A 19,912-nucleotide genomic window follows, 5' to 3' on the forward strand; every position below is an offset into this window, starting at 1 on the left:
TTAAACTTACACACTGTTGTAATTCAATTCTATCTCAATAAAGCTGAAAAAAGAGAAAAGGGGACAAAAATTTATATGTTTACAATTGCTCACCAGACTTAGATATATCTAGGCAATAGTCTGTTTGGAAATACAGTTTGAAGGCTGCTGTTATCATATAATGTGCCCTGAAGAGATTAATACCTTGCACCTGTGAGTGGACTAAGTCAAAAAAGAGGAAGCAGATTGACTACATCGTGTTTCTAGAAACTTTCTAAATTGAATGTCTTCAGGCATGAAGGTAAAGCATACTGATCTGACGTTACTTCAGTCTAAAAAGAATTAGTTAAACCAGTGAGATTTTAGGCATGGGTAGTCATACAGAGGTGTCAGGCTATAACTGTAAGTAGAAATATAAATTAGTTACTAGTCCTTGAGTGAGTTTCCGGAGTACTTCTGTCAAATATGAAACCACAAAAGGAAATGAGCTTGGGGCTGTGTCTCATTTTAAAAGTTAAAAACTTCAGTTAAACATGGCATTATCCCACCGTTAAAGAGCAAGTCGTGTGTCCGTATTCCAATGGAAGCAGTTGATGAGAAGGCAGGAGTGATTGGGGCTGCCGGTGAGAATGAGGAAGACACACTGTAAGTAAATGTTTCAGGGGAGGGTCAATAGTACAAAAGTAAACTGTTTATAAACCGACTCCCCAAATGGTCTGTTGTGCCCGTGCACAGCCTTAGCTTATCTTTGTCCTGATTCCTGTTTTGGTTCGTAGATCTGTGTGTAATTCTAGTTGAGACATAAATATATCACCATTGTAATTGCTTGGTGTTTTTCAAATTGTCATGGTAAAAATATTTGAAGTAGAAAAGGATGTATTTCCTGTTCAGCTGCCTCAGGCTCTGGAGGGTTTAGCTGGTTCTTGCCAGCTGTTGGCAACGCAGTGTGTGTGTATACCCTTGAGAAAACATAAATATGTGCTAAGCTGATCAAGAATTCGAGGGTTTCGGCTGAACCCAAAGAAAGAGAGGGTAATGCTCACTTATCATATAGCCTGAATATCAGTTTTACAAACCAAAAGGACAATGCCGTCTCCATTTTGAATGTTAAGTCTTTTGAAATGCTTTTGGTGGCACTTTGCAACCACTGCTTGTGGTCTACCTGTTTCTTTCCTCTGTTGCTTTAGCATAATAAGCAAATGAAAGCAGTGCTTTCATGGTGTGTAAGAAACCCGAGAGCTTCTTAGTGGAGTTATTGAATACATGGGGGTCAAGGAGAAAAAAAACCCTAAAAATTCAAATGATACCCTGTAGTAGTAGCAGCAGCAGTCGTATATTAAAGGCTGGCTTTTGTTATATCGTTAGTATGTACCAGTGGCCTTCTTAAATTGTTTTCTTGTTCGTATTCTATTATGAGCCTTCTGTATTCCAGGACACATATCAATGCTTGGCACATAGTAGACACTTGTTTACTGCAAACAATAAACATTTGCTTAATGAAATTTGGAACAGATGAAAATTCATTTATAATGAAGGAAGTGAGGCTTAGAGATGACAAGTGACCTTGCCCTGGTCCTATCCTTAGTAAGTGATAGAGACTGGTTTTTTGAATCTCAGCTGCCTCTGGATATTTGTTCGTAATGTTATATTGCAGCCTGTATCAAAGACTCCAGCTTTGCTGGCTCTATCTCATACGGGACTATAAGCAACTGCCTCAACTTTGTCTAACCTTCTCTTTTCTTATCTTTGGAATGGGGATAATAAAACCTACCTCTCAAAATCGTCTGTGATGTGGTGATCTTCCTTGCAGATGTTGAGAAAAGCCCTGGAATTCATCCTTGCTCGTGGCCAAGATTTGGGGGAAAAGAAAAGGAGGAGCTACACGTAGCAAGACCTATTAATCTTAAGTCTGAAGGGCAGGGGTTTTTGCCCTTTTCTGAGAAAACAGTTGCTTTTGGAGGTCCCAATTACAAAAATATAGTTTCAGTTTGGACATCACTTAAAACAGAATTTTAATGACCAGCCACACTCTTGACTCTGATGCTCTGTGAATGAGACGGAAAAGTTCTTCACCAGAAAATTCCAAATCTTAGCATTCCAGCAGAAGATCGGAATACACTCTGCTGTCAGAGTGTGAGAGGGAAGGGATGCTGGAAGGATCATGCGCTTAGCTGAATTTTAGCTCCAAAAATTTTTAACCCGCCTTTTCTTAGCCTTTTCCATTCCTGCCAGTGAATTTACCCTAAGTAAATTCATTTCTCTTTGGCTGTTCTGTATTTTTCTGCCTCAAAGAAAACAATGATAAACTGACTTGTACTATTGGGGAAACACTCAAGGGATTCATCAGTGTCACCCTACCCAGAGAAACTTTTGTTTTAAAAGCTCATAATTAATTCAAAAGACTGAATTTGTGAATACTGACATTTCAGAAACTATGTGAGGTTATGGGGCCCACTGTCTAAGCAGTTCACTCTGACTAGGCCCAGCCCTAGCATAGGGAACCTGGTCTCAAAGCCTAATTGTTTTCTTAGGTGTAGAATCATAGACATTTTGGGTTTTGTGGGACCTTGACTCATTAACAGAGCCAACTACAGGCAGAATTGCTAACTAGGAAGTATATAGCACCTTAAAAACTATTTTTATTTTGATTTTTTAAAAGGAAATTCGTTTGAAGTGTATCACAAAGTGAAATGGGTTGATGGATAAGGAATATATGTATTAAAGCAAAATGGAGCAAAATGTTAACAATTTGGGAGTTAACAATAGGGAACATGTTATGAGTGCTTGCCATTACAACTCTCCACTTTTCTGTATGCCTCATGTTTTTCATAATAAAATGTTAGTGAAAAAGAAGAAAATTGAGAGGTAGGTGCTTAATGTAATGGGATGACTGATAGAATGTCGAGCGTTATCAGCATGAGTGCGTAGAACGTCCATAAAGAAGGATCATCTCATTGCCACTCAAATCATGTGATATTTTGGTAACAGGTAGTTTAGCCAACTAAAAATATTCCTTACGATCTTAACCAGCCCTGCAAAAACAAGACTATTATGATGTCAGAAAATGTTTAAGTTCTGGAAGGGATCACTCTAGACCCACAGATAAGGAACGGGCCCCTTGTGTTTCTAACGCAGAAAGGGCTGTTACAACAGCCCCATTCAAAAACGGACAAAGGATTTGACTAAATAGTTCCCTAAAGAAGATACACAAATGGCCAAGAAATGTGAAGAGATGCTCAACATCATTAGCCATCAGAGAAACGCAGATCCACATCACAGTGAGATACCACTTCACATCCACTAGGATGACCAAAGTCAAAAAGGCACATAATAACAGGTGTCGGTGAGGATGTAGAGAAATGAGCCCCCTGTTGCTGGTGGGAACGTACGCTGGCACAGCCACTTAGGCAGGCAATCTGTAGCGCCACCGTGTAACCTGGCAATTCCACTCCTAGGTATATACCCCTAAGGCCACTAAACATGTGTCCCCACACACACTTGGACACAAGTGTACAACAGCACTATTACAGTAGCCAAGAAGCAGAAACAACCCAAACATCCATCAGCAGTTGAGTTGGTAAATAAAACGTTGTCTATCCACACGATGGAATATCTTCAATAACTAAAAGGAATGAAGCACTGACCCATGGTACAACATAGATGAACTTTAGAAACATGCTAAGCAAAATTGTATGGTACGTGAATTAAATCTCAATAATGCCGTAATGCAAAAGAAATAGAGAAGGAAAAGACACAAAGGTTAATAAATAAGACAGAAAGCAGGAGGGAAGTAAGAGAACTTGTCCAAAGTAAAAGGATTGGTATAGAGCTGAGCCACAAGGGATCCGTCCTCCACTTCTGACCTCTTGCCACTGTGTCATCTGTTCTAATCTCTCCAGATACCTGAGATTCAGTTCTTGCTTCCTTTTTTCTTTCCTCCCTTTTCTTCCATTTCCCTTTTCTTCCTTATTCTTTCCTTTCCTTTTCCCTTCTTTTATCCTTTCCATTTTTCTCCTTTCCTTCCTTCATCTCCTATCCTTTCCTCTCTTTCTTCTTTCTACTTTCTCTTTCAATAAAAGTACATTAATGATGGTGTAGAATCTCTACAGGGAACCAATCACGGTGTGGGGCTGGGTTGTTCAGAACCTTTAATGAGTGAATGTGCATGCGTCTAACTCTTCAGGAGGCAAGTAGAGGGTTGGATCCCCCCCTTCCCCCCTCCCCTGGCATTTAGCAGTGGGGTCCTTATTGTGAAAAGTGAAAACTTGCTGGGGATTCCTTCCTGGCACCGTGTCCCAGGGAACAGTGACCTAAAGAGATGCACAGCTAGTGCTTATTCCAGTCCACCCAACTGACTTTATTGGCTTTTTTCCTCAGGGTACAAGTTCTGCTCTCATTATCCCTTTACATTTTCTCCCATTGAAATTTTTCAGCTCTCCTTAAGGCGGCAGCAAGTGAGTGAGAGATTGAATGAATGGGCTGTCTTCAGTGAAAAGAACAAGGAGCTTTGCGAATGGCTGACCCAGATGGAAAGCAAAGTTTCTCAAAATGGAGACATTCTCATTGAAGAAATGATAGAGAAACTCAAGAAGGTACAGGATGCATGGCTACATATGTTTTCACTCTTCGTGACGCTTAGGCATACTTTTAGTAGGTATAAAAAGATGGTCTTACTCATTATGAAATTACTTTCCTGTAAAAGGAGCACTATATTTTAAACGTTTGATCTTTTTAATATGAAATAAACTTGCATGGGAAGGCCTCTTTTACATACAAAATATATGGATGTGATGAAGTTAATTATCTGCTGGTAGACAAATGTTCAGTATTTTTTGGCTTTAGCTACCTGTTCAGAAGGAATCATTTATGTATATTGCTTTTGTGGTTTTGTTTTTGTTTTTAAAGAGGTAAAATCACTTGAGAGAAACCAAAAGAAAAAATTCTTAGGATTAGTTAAACTGGCATTTTCTCTATAAAACATAATTCATAGACATTTACAAGAATGAAGACTTCCTGAGAATTTTGCTTCATATTATTTTCAAGTTGTGTATAACTTGCATTATTTTATACATTCATGTGACATGGATGTTTTTCATGTCAGTGTAGGCTGATCGAATTTACTAGCATTGAAAAATGTTTTTGATGAGATCGGTGGTGCTTTTACATTAATTTTGGACAATGAACCATTTTTACTTTTGTTTAGTTTATGTTCCTTGTTAGAACATATCACTGCCAGGTTTACGGTGTACTTTCCCTACGTACTTGTTTCTTGTCCCTGTACAAATGGAAGCCCCCCTGGATTATAAGCTTTGCTGGAAGTGTCTTTGTCTATTTTGTTCATTGCTGCATCTCCTGACCCTGAGCAATGCCTGCCTTCTCATAAGTCCTCAGTCACTATTGAATAAGTGAATTACAGCCTTGTTTGTCCTAAAATAAATGTAAATAGTAGGAAAAGATATCTTTATGCATGCATACACGTAAAGAGAAAAAAAAAACTCTAATGTGTCAGCATGCGATATTAATAACCTTATAGGCCTCCACTTAAGATATAAAATTCTGGGGGCTCCTGGGTGGCTCAGTCGGTCAAGTGTCCGACTTCAGCTCAGGTCATGATCTCACGGTTCATGGGTTCGAGCCTCGTGTCAGGCTCTGTGCTGACAGCTCAGAGTCTGGAGCCTGCTTCAGATTCTGTGTCTCCCTCTCTGCCCCTCCCTCGCTCTCTCTGTCTCTCTCTTTCTCTCTCTCTCAAAAATAAATAAACATTAAAAATTAATATATATATATATATATAATTCTAGCAGTAAACATTTGTATATTTGATATTGTAAACCTTTAAAATGTAGACTAAGATAATACAGATTTCATTTTACTATCTGCCCATACCTTTGCCCTTTGATAGTTTCTGGATACCAGACAATGCTCTACTAGACATGATTAGTGTCCTATAGGTATTATGGTGAAGTTTGCTATAGAAGAAATTTTGGTTAAGTGTGTATCTCTACTCTCATTGATTTTCTTCATGAAATTTAAGGTGGCGTATTTTGGGGGTGTGGAAAAAAACTATCTCTTGAACAAAATACAACCACAATTTAAAATTTAGAAAAACATTAGTTTTTCACATAATTTTGTTATACTATCTGGCACAATGTCAGAAATAATCTTTAAAATATTAACTATACTATTCTCATATAAAATGAGTTAAGGGATATAAAAAGAAGTCTTTATGAGCTTTCCTCTTGTGGTGTCAGTGCATCTAGTGTTTTGGTCATAGAATCCCACTGTATTGAAGTAACATAAAATGGAGGACAGGTGCATTGGGGTTGCTGGGCCTAAAGAGAGCACTCAACACTGAGATAGAATAAAATTGCACTGGCTTCTCCCATTTCTTTGGAGTCTTCTTGCTTCAGTAACTGACTTGAGGGGATAACCTTATTGCCACACTAACTTTAGATCAAGAGAAAGTTAAAATATCCGTGGCCCTATAATACCCATCTTTGTGTATTATTTTGCTGAGATAGTATTTGCTGCATGACAGGAGTTTAGCACAAAACTGAAAAAGGTGATTCTAAAGATTGGCTCATGTCACTGTGGCACGAGTAAGAGGATCATTGGTCAGGCAGCAAGAGTTGGAGAGGACAGGAGATGTCCATTCATCATCACTTTAACCATACCATTCAGTGGACTTTCTCTTCCATATGGAGCCAGTGTTTCCTTATCCAAAACAATTTTTAAGAGGAGTGAGTGCAGAAACTGGGTGAATGAAGAAGGTTGGAGACCCACTGATCCTCTAAGACTAATGGTTACCATTCTTGTGAGTTAATTTGCCATGATTTATGTGTTGTAAACTATTGACATGATATAGAGGATAGCTCTATTAAATGAAGGTATTAATTCTTAAAATAATCTGCACAAATAATTGACAGAAACACATATATGCTTTTACATATATATACATATATGTCAGTTGTACATATATAATTGCGCAGACACACACACACACACACACACACACACACACACACACATCTTCTAAGCCTCTTAGCAACTATTTGTATGAGGATTGATTCTAAATATAACACCAGGTTGGTGATTACAACAATAAGATATAATTTCCCAGCATTAAAATGTTTCAAGTTTTGTGTTTTATATCTATGTATATACTGTTAACTGCTTTTTAAATGCCCATTTTATGTACAAAAAAAAGCATCTCCATCCTCTTTAAGACCATCTCTATGAAAATTCAATCGAGAGTCTATGTACATACTGAAAATAATAGCTACCATTAATTCTTGTGTACATGGACTGATAATCACACAGTATTCTTCCTGCCCAAACTATTTCCAAGCAGTGGAAAACTGTAATTATCATGTTTCTAGTAGAGCCAGGCTGAATGCATTAAGACAATGATTTCTGACCTCTGTGATTGCTGTTTATTATGCAGGATTATCAAGAGGAAATTGCTGTTGCCCAAGAGAACAAAATACAGCTCCAGCAAATGGGAGAACGACTTGCTCGAGCCAGCCATGAAAGCAAAGCCTCTGAGATTGAATACAAGCTTGGAAAGGTCAACGACCGGTGGCAGCATCTCCTGGATCTCATGGCAGCCAGGTACAAAGGATTCTGGTCAATAGGACATGTGTATGCAGAATTTTAAAGCATTTGGTCCACCTTTCATTACAGTGAATCTTCCTCTGTGTTCTTTCTCCCCACCGTTTTTAGGCTTTTCTCATAAATGTCACTTTCATGAACTTTGAAATTCTCCTTCGTATGTAATAAATTCAGTGGTGTTGCCACTTAGCTTAAAGTCATATCAAAACAAAACCCATTCTCAAAAGGAAGATTCTGTATTTCAGAGCTTCATGGGTATTTAACCTTCTATGAGGAAGGAAGTAGAACTGCTGGCTAGTATCCATGGAGGGTATTTTTGTCTGCAATAGGAAAAAAAGTTATATATATATATATATATATATATATATATATATATGTATATATTTATATATGTACATATGTGTGTACATATTTATATTTGTATACATTTATATTTATATAAATTATATATTTATATATATACATATATGTATATACACTTATATATATATACTTATATATGCTTATATATAGGTACTTATATATGCTTATATACACACACACACATTCCTACTATATTTCCAATTAGCAAAATGTGGGAATAAAGCTAATTATTGCCACTCTGCTTAGCTGTAGAAATAATCTGCTGCATTGTTATAATATTGTGTTAGGTTTAATAACTGTAAGTGTCTGCCTTGTATCTGGGAGGAATAGTCAGTTGCTGCTGGAGAAGGGCAGGGTGAAGAAAAGAGATAAAAGTAAACAAATTAAAATATATAAGGGTCTTTATTAATAATATAAAAGTCTGATATAATTAATGAAGCACTGGGCTATTTGTTACAAAGGGAATGACTAAAGTAAATGCTTTATTTGAGGTGAACTTGGCTTCATGTTGGATGTAGGTTCCATGAGGGCAGGCATCTCTGACCATTCTATCCACTGTATGTCATGACCAAGAACAGTGCCTCAATTTGGGCTCAATAAATATTTGAATGAACGAGTACTTGAATATTTGAATGGGTATTATTTTTTATGGCAGTTAGGAGGAGATTTAGAATATTACAAATGCTTCTGATTCACAGCCATTTTGGATGTAACCAACAATACACTTTTTAAAATCTGGGTTCTTTTCCTTAGCCATGCTGCATGAATTTAGACCTGAAATAGTGCCTTTTGAATACTGTGTGCCCACAAAAATTGCATATGGTCATGGCAATTCCATATGTTGATTGTGGAAATAACTAGCATATTTTTTTCCACAGAGGGAGTTAGTTATCCAAGAGAAGCTAATATACAAAGATGAGATTATAATTTATGCTAGCAATAATGAAACAAAAATGGAATCAATGTTTATCAGTTTTCAAAATGTTTAACAACAGCACTGTGATGGCTAACATTTATTGAACCCTTAATTTGTGCCAGCGACCATGCTATAGGCTTCATACATGTCTTCTCATGTTTTGTTCACCGCACCCTTTGAGCTGGGCATTCTTATTGTACCCATTTTCCTGATACAGAGGCTGAGGCTCAGGCTTGTCCATGGCCCCTCACATGCTAAGTGGCCTAGCCTGCACTCTCTGATTCTACAGCCCATGCTCTGGAGACTATATTATGCTGTCTGCCAAACTTATGACTTCCTTGTCCCTGCTCTAAAGAATGCAATTACAAGGAAATTAGATTCTGTTATTTATTTCAACAATCTAGTTTCCCAATCCTTTGTAAAGTGCTGACATCAGTTCTGAGACATTTTGAGGCTACAAAGACAGAGGTTCCTTTCCTTGAGAAGTTCATGGTGGGCAGAGAGACATGCAAAAAGAAATCAAGTAAAATGATGGGCTAAATGCCCGGGTAAAGGTACTACAAAGAAATGGAAATGTACTGTTCAGCTCACCTACTCCAAGTATTCCAGCGTATGTAGGTTTTAGAACCCCACTGCTATGTTTAGCCTCACTTCTCAGTCCGTGATAACCAAATCTTATTTCAGAAGGACAAACTGAAGCTCTTTATTCTATAAATACCCTTCTTAGGGAAGCCGCCCAGTTGGTAAACATCCCTGGATTTTTTTGGTCAGATTATGACTCATGGGTTAGCTTACATTGCCATGTAATCCAGTTAAACTAGTTAATGTTCTTTTCTAATCTTTAGTGGCTCAGTGGTATGGAATACGGGGGATACACTATGTTAAAGATGTTTTAGATGGAATCTAATATAAGTTAATCATAAGCAGCTAGTTTAGTGTATGAACTAAATTTACATTACATCAAATGAGGTAGGTGATTTCTCCTCAAAGTCATGTTTATGTATAACTTTTCTGTTGTTCAAGTGAGGATTTTCTAGGTGTTATTTATTTTTCCAAAGATACACTAGTAAACTTGAATCAATCAAATATTTATAAAATATACATGCTTTATACTACAGTCACTAAAACACTCATATGTTTCTACGGTTGTAGAGTCTTACCATACACAGATGCAGTTCCTACAGGAGATTCTATCGATATGCTGTCCATTTCTTTTCGCCTTCTTCTGACGTGTACCAGCTGATGTGCTCACCATTCATTTGCTCTAGAGTTTAGTGCCACACTGGATTCATAGTCTCCTTGAAGCCTCTCCTAAATGACACTTGGCTGTCACATTTACTTTCCATTTCCTTGTTTATCAGAGCCTCGGGAGTACACAGACCAGCTGACCGTTCCCCACACCCATCTTCAACTATGACCTACCCGCTCAAATATCAAGTTTCTATGGTTCAGTCTCATTCACCACTCTTCCCTCTTCCAACTTTGTTTTCCTTCCACACTGATTCATTAATGCAGAACACAACTTAGTTGAGCCTTTTGATATTTCTGTGCTGTTTTGGTGTTCTTGTGGGAATGGAGAGGTTATTTCTGAAGATTATATTTTCAGGTGCATAGCTTTCCTGCTAACAGAAACAGGAAAAAGAAAGAAAGAAGATGCACTGCTAATAAACCTGTTGCATGCAAATAGAATGTATAACTTTGAGTCAACTTCCTATCACTAGTGGATTAGCTTAAACCATTCTAACACAAAATAAATGTGTTTTGCATTGAATTTTTAAACTGTCACTAAGAGTTGTCAGCTTTTTAGGGCAACAAAATTTGCTTAGTTATTTTTAGGTCTTAGGGGATAATGCTCTAGTATCCTGACCATAGTTTCTAGACCTGCTCAGTTTAATGTAGCAGACACTAGCGACCTGTGGGTCTTTAAGTTAACTTAAATGGGATATAATCAAGCTATGGTTTAATTGTAATTATAGTCAGTTGTGCTAGTCATATTTCCAAGTCCCATTTGCCATATGAAGATAATGGCTACCTTATTGGGAATTGCAGATACAGAACATTTTCTTCATCCCAGAAAGTTCAGTTGCTCAACACCAGCCATGACAATTGGCCAAAGCATTTCTGAGCCCTTGGCTTTCATTAAGAGTCAACATAAGAGGGGCACCTGAGTGGCTCAGTCACTTGAGCATCCGACTGTTGATTTTGGCTCACGTCATGATCTCATGGTTCGTGGGATCAAGCCCCTCCATACTGACAGCGTGGAGCCTCCTTGGGATTCTCTCTCCTTCTCTCTCTGTCCCTCCCCCTCTCACATGCTCTTTCAAAATAAGCGAATAAACTTTAAGAAAAAAGAGTCAGCACAAGAAACAGTCATTGATGTAATTTCTTTAAAACTGTCTGCTGGGAATCTGGCTCTCATTTTGTCAATGAACTGCGAAAAATCCACATAGCAGTTGTTCCAGAGTTCAGCACTAACAGGAAATCTGTCTCTTAGCATTAGTTGTTCAGTGCTTTTTATAAGAGACAATGCATTATTGAACTTTCCCCATTTTGGTATCTAGGAAGTTCAGACTTAATTGTGTGCTCTGTTGTAATGAGGTTTGTTGTTTGTTTGTTTGTTTTTTTCTTCATTAAATCTACTCTCTAATATAAGGATATTGCTCTTCCCTCTATCAAACCTAAATCCCCATCACCAAAACCAAAGCACACTTTAGTTATTTGGCTCTTTTATTCTTTTCAATAACATCTTCATTGAGCTCTAACTCACGTAGCATACAACTCATCTATCACAAGTGTACAGTTTAGTGATTTTTTTAGCACATTTAGAGACCTCTGCATCCATCATCACGGTTAATTTTAAAACATTTTCATCACCCCCAAATAAAAGCCTTAATCACCTTCTTCCTCTCTACCCTCCCTCCTTCCGTGGCCCCAGCAACCACTAAGTCACTATCTGCCTCCACAGGTTTACCTGTTCTGGACAGTTTGTATACATGGAATCATGCAATCTGTGGTCCTTGGTCACTGGTTGCTTTTAAGTTTGCTTGGCAAACTTTCTGCACAAGGCTATCTAGTAAATATTTTTAGCTTTGAGGGCCAAACGGTCCCTGCCGAAACCCCTCTGCCATATCATAAAAGCAGCCTTACGCAGTGTGGAAACTGAAAAATAGAGCTGGGTTCCAATAACATTTTATTACCCAAACAGGTGTCTAGCCTAGCCATAGTTTGCTGACACCAGCTCTAGGGACGTAAAAATGAGAAGAACGTGGTGCCTACCCAAGTAAGAGTAGAAAGCAGGTATACATGACTCCTCACCACAGGCCTTCCTTCCATCTTCCCGCCCGCTCTCTTACCCCCATCTGGCCTGGCCGCTCCTAATTGTTCTTCATGTTCTTCCTGTTCTTTGGATTAGGTGAGATTCTTCTTACCCTGTCAGCACGCTTTCTGTACTGCGCTTAACAGAATTTCCCTCTACTATAATCAATATCTCGTGTGATCAGTTGTTTGCAATTCCTTTTCTCTCTTAAGATGTAAGTGTGTCCATAGCAAAGCCGGAACCTAATATTGTTCTTTGCACATAATGGTCACTCCAGTAATTGTTCAGTATCTCTAGTCTAAGACATAGTATGGCAAGTGCCATACATGCAGATAGGAATAAAGCAGAGCATGGGCTTAAGGCCTCCACTGCTTGAAATGTTTCTGCTTCAGCTACGCTGAAATGTTAGGCAAGTTACTTATCTTCTGACTACCTCAGTTACCACATGTGTAAAAATGTACTCGGAGCATTACATGAGACAGTACCTTAGCACTGCCAAGTGCTCAGGGAACGACGCTTTCTCAGCCCAGAGGGAGTTTAGAGGCTGTGTAGGTAAAGCGCACATGCAGTGCAGGGAAGGCTTGGTCAAGTTATGGCAGCTGCCCCCAGAAGGGATTTGGAGCTCCACCCACACTCGAGGAAAAAGAAAACTTGATTCTTGGAATCTATGGCTGGCTTTATCTCAAGGTGGCCAATTTGGAAAACTCTGGCCAGGATCAGGAATGTATGGAGGCAGCAAGCACGGATACAATGCAGAACTAATCAAGAGGCCCGAGTCTAGTCCGCCTCGTTCTGCCTGTGTGACCCAGGGCTCGCTGCAGAAGCTTTCTGAGCCCTAGACTCCTCATCTGCAAAATATTCATAAGAATAACTGCCATAGCTCCAAAGAGGCAATGCCAGAGAAGGACCGTGAATACTCTAAAATGCCACATATGCCAGTCTCGTTCTTTTAGATAGCTACAGAGTATTCCATAATATAATATAATATAATATAATATAATATAATATAATATAACATAACGTAACATAATATAACATACTGTGTATAATATATAATATATATAATAATATATATAATATATAATATACTATGGTTTATCCAATATTTTCCCCACTGATGGGCATTGATATTGTTATCATTGTTTGCTATGACAGTAATTGTGTCTTTAAAGCCTTGCTTTATATTTCATTTGTTGGCACAAATATATTGTCCTAATGATAATGAGCATGGGGAAAAAATTTTAACCCATGAGGAGAACTAAATAAGGTAAAAAGGAATTGAACTAGGAAAATAATGGCAGTAAAAGTTTTCAAAGATCCCAAGTTTTCAGGAATGTTAGTCATAATCAAGAAAAAATAAATCTCCCTAGTGTTACGGAATCATGGCCTACATATCTCTTTAACCAAAGCTTAGATGTTTATATTCCTGATTGTTGAAAATAATAAATTATAGGAGTGATTGTTTTATAAAGAATTCACAGTAAGATATCTTTATTTTTTAAAAATCTTTATGAATATAATATATTGTCAAATTGGTTTACATACAACACCCAGTGCTCATCCCAACAAGTGCCTTCCTCAATACCCATCACCCATTTTGTCTTTAAATAGCAGGATTTGAAAAGTAATTTTATTAAAACTAAGTTTTCTGGACTGTATTTCTTATGTAAAATATAAGCTTGCTTCTTTTAAAAATAAAATGTTTCTGTTTCAAAAGCAATTATCTCACATAACCAGAACCAAATGCTTTCTTTTATTTTGCAGTTCATCATATAGGCCTTTTAAAAAGAACTTAGAAAATGTTCGTTATTATTTTTGTATTTATATGTGTGTGTATATATATCTTGATCCAAAAAGGTTTTAAAGCAGCCAGCATTCACCACATTTTTTTAAATTACCAGTAATTAATAATTTGAGAGGCTATTTTCTTTAAAAGCTTAAGTTATGAAATTACTATAGATGCAGCGCAGAAAATTTGAAACTCTTGAAATTCACAAAATAAATTTATCTGAATCCCACCAAGCCAATGAACGGATGCTTTTTTTTATTATCTTAAAATGAAAATGTTATTTGCGTCGCTGTACATCATTATTTTTAAAAGGACGAAGGTTTTGAATATTAGGGGAGGAATAATATTTCTTCAGGTACTCTTTTGCTTAAACAGTCTATTCAAAAGTGAAGACCAACTCCTTTTCTACTGAGTATCTTTTCCATCCCACCTTCCCAAACAACCCCTAAAACTCCTACTTACACCAGGTAGCTCGCATTTCAAACAGCAGACAAAAAGAAGTTGCTCTTTTTTGCTACTACAATGGGCTGCACTTGTGGAGGTTTTGTTTGTTTGCATTTGGGCGATTTATCTTTTTCGAATATCCTTTCCAACTTAGCAAACAGCCCACAAGAAGAGTTGACTGTTCTTCCAGAATGGCAGTGTCTGCAGGCCAGCCTTATTTTTGATATCCTTCTTTCTTTAGAAAGCCTCCCCCTCCTTTGCAGATTACACTGAGCCTTTTCCCCTTCTTACACTCGTGGCCTACATTCCAGGAGATCAGGCCTGGCACATGTTAATGAATGTAGGTTTTATTTAGAAACATGACCACTTGTCACTGCTCAGTGTCATATTATCAGGCAGAGACCTACCAACATTTGTTTAGAGTGAGCATTTTCATACTTCCATACGCAGACGAGGGGAAGCTTTCATCCCCACGCAGGATTTAGCCTTTTGCTCTGCAGACCTAACTTTTGCAAGTTGGAAGCTTCATGGTGGTGGTGGAAGATCTGTGTGCCCTGAGGATGGCAGAGGACGGCTGTGTGGACTCAGATCTCCCAGAATGTAACTGCGATGTCACAAGGCAGGCATCTCCTTGAGTTTCTTCCATTGTACATAGCTTTCGTGTTACGTGGGGTTCGTAGGATAGATGCTGGATCTTTAATCCATAATTGTTTTTGCCAGTGTTAAGTGGAGATGATTTGGTGTTAGGAGGTCGTTGGCTGTGGACTCCCAAGAGTTATTTGTCGGTTTGTTTTCTTGTTCCCCCTACTGGGCATGTGGAGCCGGAGGGAAAGGTTAATGAACTTGGTTATGGCTTGGTATTCCAGTTGTCTCTGGACCGTATGCGTCATACGAGGGGTATGGCCGTGGCAGAGAGGCTGAGACACAGGAAAGAGATTCAGAAGGAGACCCAATAAGATGATCCAGTTGGTCTATCATCTGCTATTTAAAGGATGGGCTCCTGATGAAACTGAAATTCAGTCTTAGCCAGTTCCCAGCTTTGTGGCTGAAAGCTTTCCCTTTATTAAATAAAGATCTCATATTGCAGGGGCCCAGAGGGTTTTGTGTATGAGAAAAGCCATTTCTGTATAGGCTTGCCAGTAAGTTTTGGTCACTGACTAGTATAAAGGTTTTAAAACATACGCCAAATGTAAAAATGTATGTCGAAAATAGTAATTCTGTGTATTATGCAAATATTTATTTCATGATATTTTTCTGTTAGAATAATGTTATATCAGGAATTTTAGCTTCATTAAAAAAAACACTATTCTTGTACCATAACATCCTCCAAATAAATTCCTATTAACGAATAGGATTTACTAATGGTGCTTTTGGTTCTATTATATTTAGAATATGAAATTTTGTTTTTGCTTTTGTTGATGGGTCTACTAAACTAGTATGAAGGAAGATAGTGATAAATATATACATGTAATGTGTATATGTGTACATAGATATTCCTGCAACAGTGTTCAGAAGCTGGACAACTGGTTTCAGTAGTAGAATCCTTCTCAAAAAGGGTGAAGTCCTGTGAGGCACACTGGACTATGCAAAGAGACCCATCAGCTGCAGGGATTTACAGATTTACAAGACTTTTGCTAAACAACTTACCCAGACTTGTGACATCGGCAAACATCCATTTTGAATTATAATCCTGGATGCTACCAAAAGGAATGTTGCTCAAACTTCTTACAGTGATAGAAGAATAGAAATATTGTGACACTTTACCCAAGGATTTCCTTTAAAGAAATAATGGAAAAAAGATGGGACATTTCTTAACAAAGAATGACTCATGTCCTGCAAATATCGCGTCTTGTAAGGTCAAGGAAGATGTATGGGGGCTTTACTACCCACTTCCTCTCAGCTCACATCTGCTCCCCCCAACACACACACAATGCATTTTGCTGTTTGTAGTCAAATGCATGTTTTAAAAAATGAGAAAGCAAAACTACTTAAATGCTCACCCCCATTGACTTCACTAAGATTTACACATTCATTTGAAAGAGGAACTTGTCCCTAATGGACTATATGAACAAGCATTTCCATGTCACGATGCCCTTGACATATTGCACACTAACTGCTCTATGGGAACTCATTCAATATTATACAAGATTACTAATCTTGTAAATTATTTGACTAGTGTAGACAATATCTGGGGGAACAGTATTTACTCGCATTCTTTTGTGCCTTAGATCTTATGATAATTTTGGTAAATGAATTTTGAACCCGGGGGATGAATGAATTTTAGTGCTTGACAGACCATTCGTAAACGTTGGACTTAGAGGGAAGATTTAAGTATGCGTTTAATATCAATGAAATTAAAAATAAACTGTGCTAACTCAATAAAAGTCTTTTACTTAGGTAGAATACTAATTATTAATGCTTATCAGGCATTTAAGTAGTGCCCAACTTTGTGCCAAGCACTGAGTTTAATACGGCAGGGGAAGGGGAAAACCAAAAGTAGAAATTCACAGTTCCAGCTTTCTAAGGAACTTAACATGGGGAGAGGAACTTGTGTATAAATAATACCAGGGAGTTAAAATAAGGGAAAGAAGGAAGCAAGCACTGAGTGAGGTGTTCTTCCAGTCTCCAGCTCCACACGAAACCCTGATGATATTATGAGGTTGCTATAAAGCATGTGTCCCAAAGCATCGTCCGCATTCAGATGCTACCAAATCTGAAGACAGGAAGCTGGTCAGGTGGGAGAGGTTTCCGAAAGGACTTTCTTCCAGAGATAAAACTGGGACAGACATCTCAGTGCAGTCTCCTTGTGTTTATTGACTGTAGACCGTCCTTTCAACCTGGGCCACGGAAGCAGGATGGCCAGGGCCGTGTTAAATTCCAAGCCCGTGCCATGGCCATTGGTAACGTGCACCTACAGCTTTGTATCCAATAGCTATTCTAAAACTGTTATTCACTGGCTGACAGTCAAGTGAGTTTTGTCTTATATGTGAGAAAATGTGAGTAGGTTGTATGTAAACATTCTTGGAATTATTTTTGAAGGTCAATACCTTGGACTTCCCTGGGAACAGGGTACAATTTGTATTTACAAAAATAACTAGAGAAGTCTTAGCTTGAATAGAATTATGAGTCATGATAAACAGAGAGCAACACATGTTTTCTGTTTCCTATCAATAGAATATATTGTGGAGTATGAACATAATTTTTAAATACATATTTTTTCCATGCAATGTAGGTAATGTACCTAAGAGTACCTTTACAAACTGAAAATATTTTTCAAATATAGGTATTGTAATAATTAATGAAATATAGGTATTATTATTAATAATTGGCCATAGTGAAAATCCTTTTAAAAGCATTTGTGTGACAAAGAGAAAAGTGATTACATCATGACTAGATTTTTATTTGAGAGAGAAACATTGGTTTGTAAACATTCTATTTATAATGGAAGTGGTGATATCAGTTTTAAGTAATTAAAAATAAAGGAAAATGCTGGGGCGCCTGGGTGGCTCAGTCGGTTGGCCATCTGACTTCGGCTCAGGTCATGATCTCGCGGTTCATGAGTTCAAGCCCTGCATCAGGCTCTGTGCTGACAGCTCGGAGCCTGGAGCCCGCTTCAGATTCTGTGTCTCCCTCTCTCTCTGCTCCTCCCCCACTCACACTCTATTTCTCAAAAATAAATAAACATTAAAAAAAAATTTAAAGAGGAAGGAAGGAAGGAAAGAAGGAAAATGCTGCAAAGACTTTGGTTATAAGACATTTTCTTCAGAGCATGGCTCTTGACCAGAGCAGCTTCTCAGAGTCCTCCAAGGAGGAGTTTGGAGGAGGTGGGAAGAGAGTTGGCCGGTGGCCTCTGTGCTTTGAAAGCACCCCTAAGTGATCCTGGAACAGCCCCTCTCTTGAGAAGCCCCTCTCTGCTGTCTGAGAGTAACAGAGCTGAGAAATACTTGATGTCTCAGGGTGCGAGTCCTCCGTCTCTGAGAACATTCTTTATCGATTCCTGCCTTGGAATATGTCACCTCCCTGGAGTTCTGCAAAGTCCTGTTGCCGATACCTCTTCAGTTGAGCCAAGTTGGCACCTCGGACATTGATGTATTTTGCTCATCTGCATTCGTCTATGTTATAAGCAGCGGCAATTAAGGTGACCCCGTTTCCTGAGCTTCGGGGAGCACTCATTGCCTGAAAGCAGAAGTGAATTTTATTTTTTTTAATGTTTATTTATTTATTTATGAGAGGGGTGGGGCAGAGAGAGAGGGAGAGAGAACATCCCAAGCAGACTCCGCACTGTCAGTGCAGAGCCCGACGCAGGACTCACACCCACAAACTGGGAGATCATGACCTGAGCCGACCTCAAGAGTTGGATGTTTGACTGACTGAGTCACGCAGGCACCCCAGCAGTGACTTTCAAATATGGGCTGAACCTGAAATCACTGACCGTGTGCTTTTCACCCCCGTCAACCTTGTTCTTTAGAGCAATCTGGATACTCAGCCGTGTCAGGCCCGCACCAGGGTCTCATTAATGGATTTTTGCTGCTAGCTATTACTTGATAATAATAGAGCTGAGAAATATTGCCTGTGGCCCTCCCAAACTCCTGCTTACAGCCTGACTCAGTAGGAAAACACCTTCAAAAGTACCCCTGCCCTTGTGTCCTTGACCACCTACTCTGCATCCTTGTGCCATCAACTGCTTTCATCTGTCATTTCTCTCCTCCTTTTTCCTTCGGTCATTGGCTTCTTTCTCACAAGTTCCTTATTCTCTGCTTAAAAACATTCCAGAGTTATTCCAAATATTAAACTGCATTAAACAAAACAAACAAATCAATGTTTCCTTGTAGCCAGATCATTCTACAGGTTTCATACCATATTTACTCACCTTTACTGCCTGGTTAAAAAAAAAAAAATTACCAATACTCCTTTACCATAACTGTATTTCTTAAGCCAAATGCATTGTGTTTAGGTATTTTTAGGTCTCATTATACTATCCTGCTATGCGTTTGACAGAGGATACCATCGGTCCCCGAACTTTAGTGTATCTAAGACTCCCCTGGAGTGCTTGTGAAAAGTGCCAGTTCCCCGGCCACACCCCCAGAGGTTCTAATTCGGGAGAAGTGGATTGGAATCTAGCCAGGCGTCTGCATTTATCCATTTATCTGAGGCCGACCAAGTGAATCTAATCAAGGGGGCATTCAGATCACTAACCAACACTTCTTTTTAAAATTTTGTTATTGAATATATGTGACATGTACCATTGTGTAAATTTAAGGTGTACGATGTGTTACTTTGATACATTGATCTGTGATAGTGTGGTTGCCCCTGTAGCGATAGTTATCACAATTCATAATTGCACAATTATTGTTGTCTCTACTCATTTACTGTGCATTAGATCTGTACAGCTCATTTACTGCTTGTTGTAAGTTTGCACCTCAAGCAACATCAGTCTTACCCCCGCCCCACCACTACCACTCTTTCTTGCAGTTTTTTCTGCCTTTGGTTTCATGCC

The 19,912-nt window shown here is 38.5% G+C and overlaps 1 protein-coding gene and 1 long non-coding RNA gene across 19 annotated transcripts in view; one reads left to right on the forward strand and one right to left on the reverse strand.

Moving 5' to 3' along the window:
- Positions 1 to 19,912, forward strand: part of SYNE1 (spectrin repeat containing nuclear envelope protein 1) — a 474,716-nt gene that overhangs the window by 402,587 nt on the left and 52,217 nt on the right. For 17 of the 18 annotated variants that reach the window (XM_053222078.1, XM_053222079.1, XM_027056615.2 and 14 more), the window contains 2 exons: positions 4,413 to 4,571; positions 7,421 to 7,587. In XM_053222078.1, coding sequence (XP_053078053.1) covers positions 4,413 to 4,571; positions 7,421 to 7,587 — 326 coding nt within the window. Of the gene's footprint in view, positions 1 to 4,412; positions 4,572 to 7,420; positions 7,588 to 14,812; positions 15,035 to 19,912 lie in introns of those variants that run through there. The other variant, XM_027056620.2, reaches the window with a different exon arrangement.
- Positions 7,587 to 15,332, reverse strand: LOC106976265 (uncharacterized). Its single transcript, XR_001430450.3, has 3 exons — positions 14,434 to 15,332; positions 10,027 to 10,485; positions 7,587 to 7,907 (listed from the first exon to the last, which is right to left on the reverse strand). It is a non-coding gene; the product is annotated as an uncharacterized LOC106976265 (long non-coding RNA).

Source organism: Acinonyx jubatus, chromosome B2, assembly GCF_027475565.1.
Source record: "Acinonyx jubatus isolate Ajub_Pintada_27869175 chromosome B2, VMU_Ajub_asm_v1.0, whole genome shotgun sequence".
Taxonomy (NCBI): Eukaryota; Metazoa; Chordata; class Mammalia; order Carnivora; family Felidae; genus Acinonyx; species Acinonyx jubatus.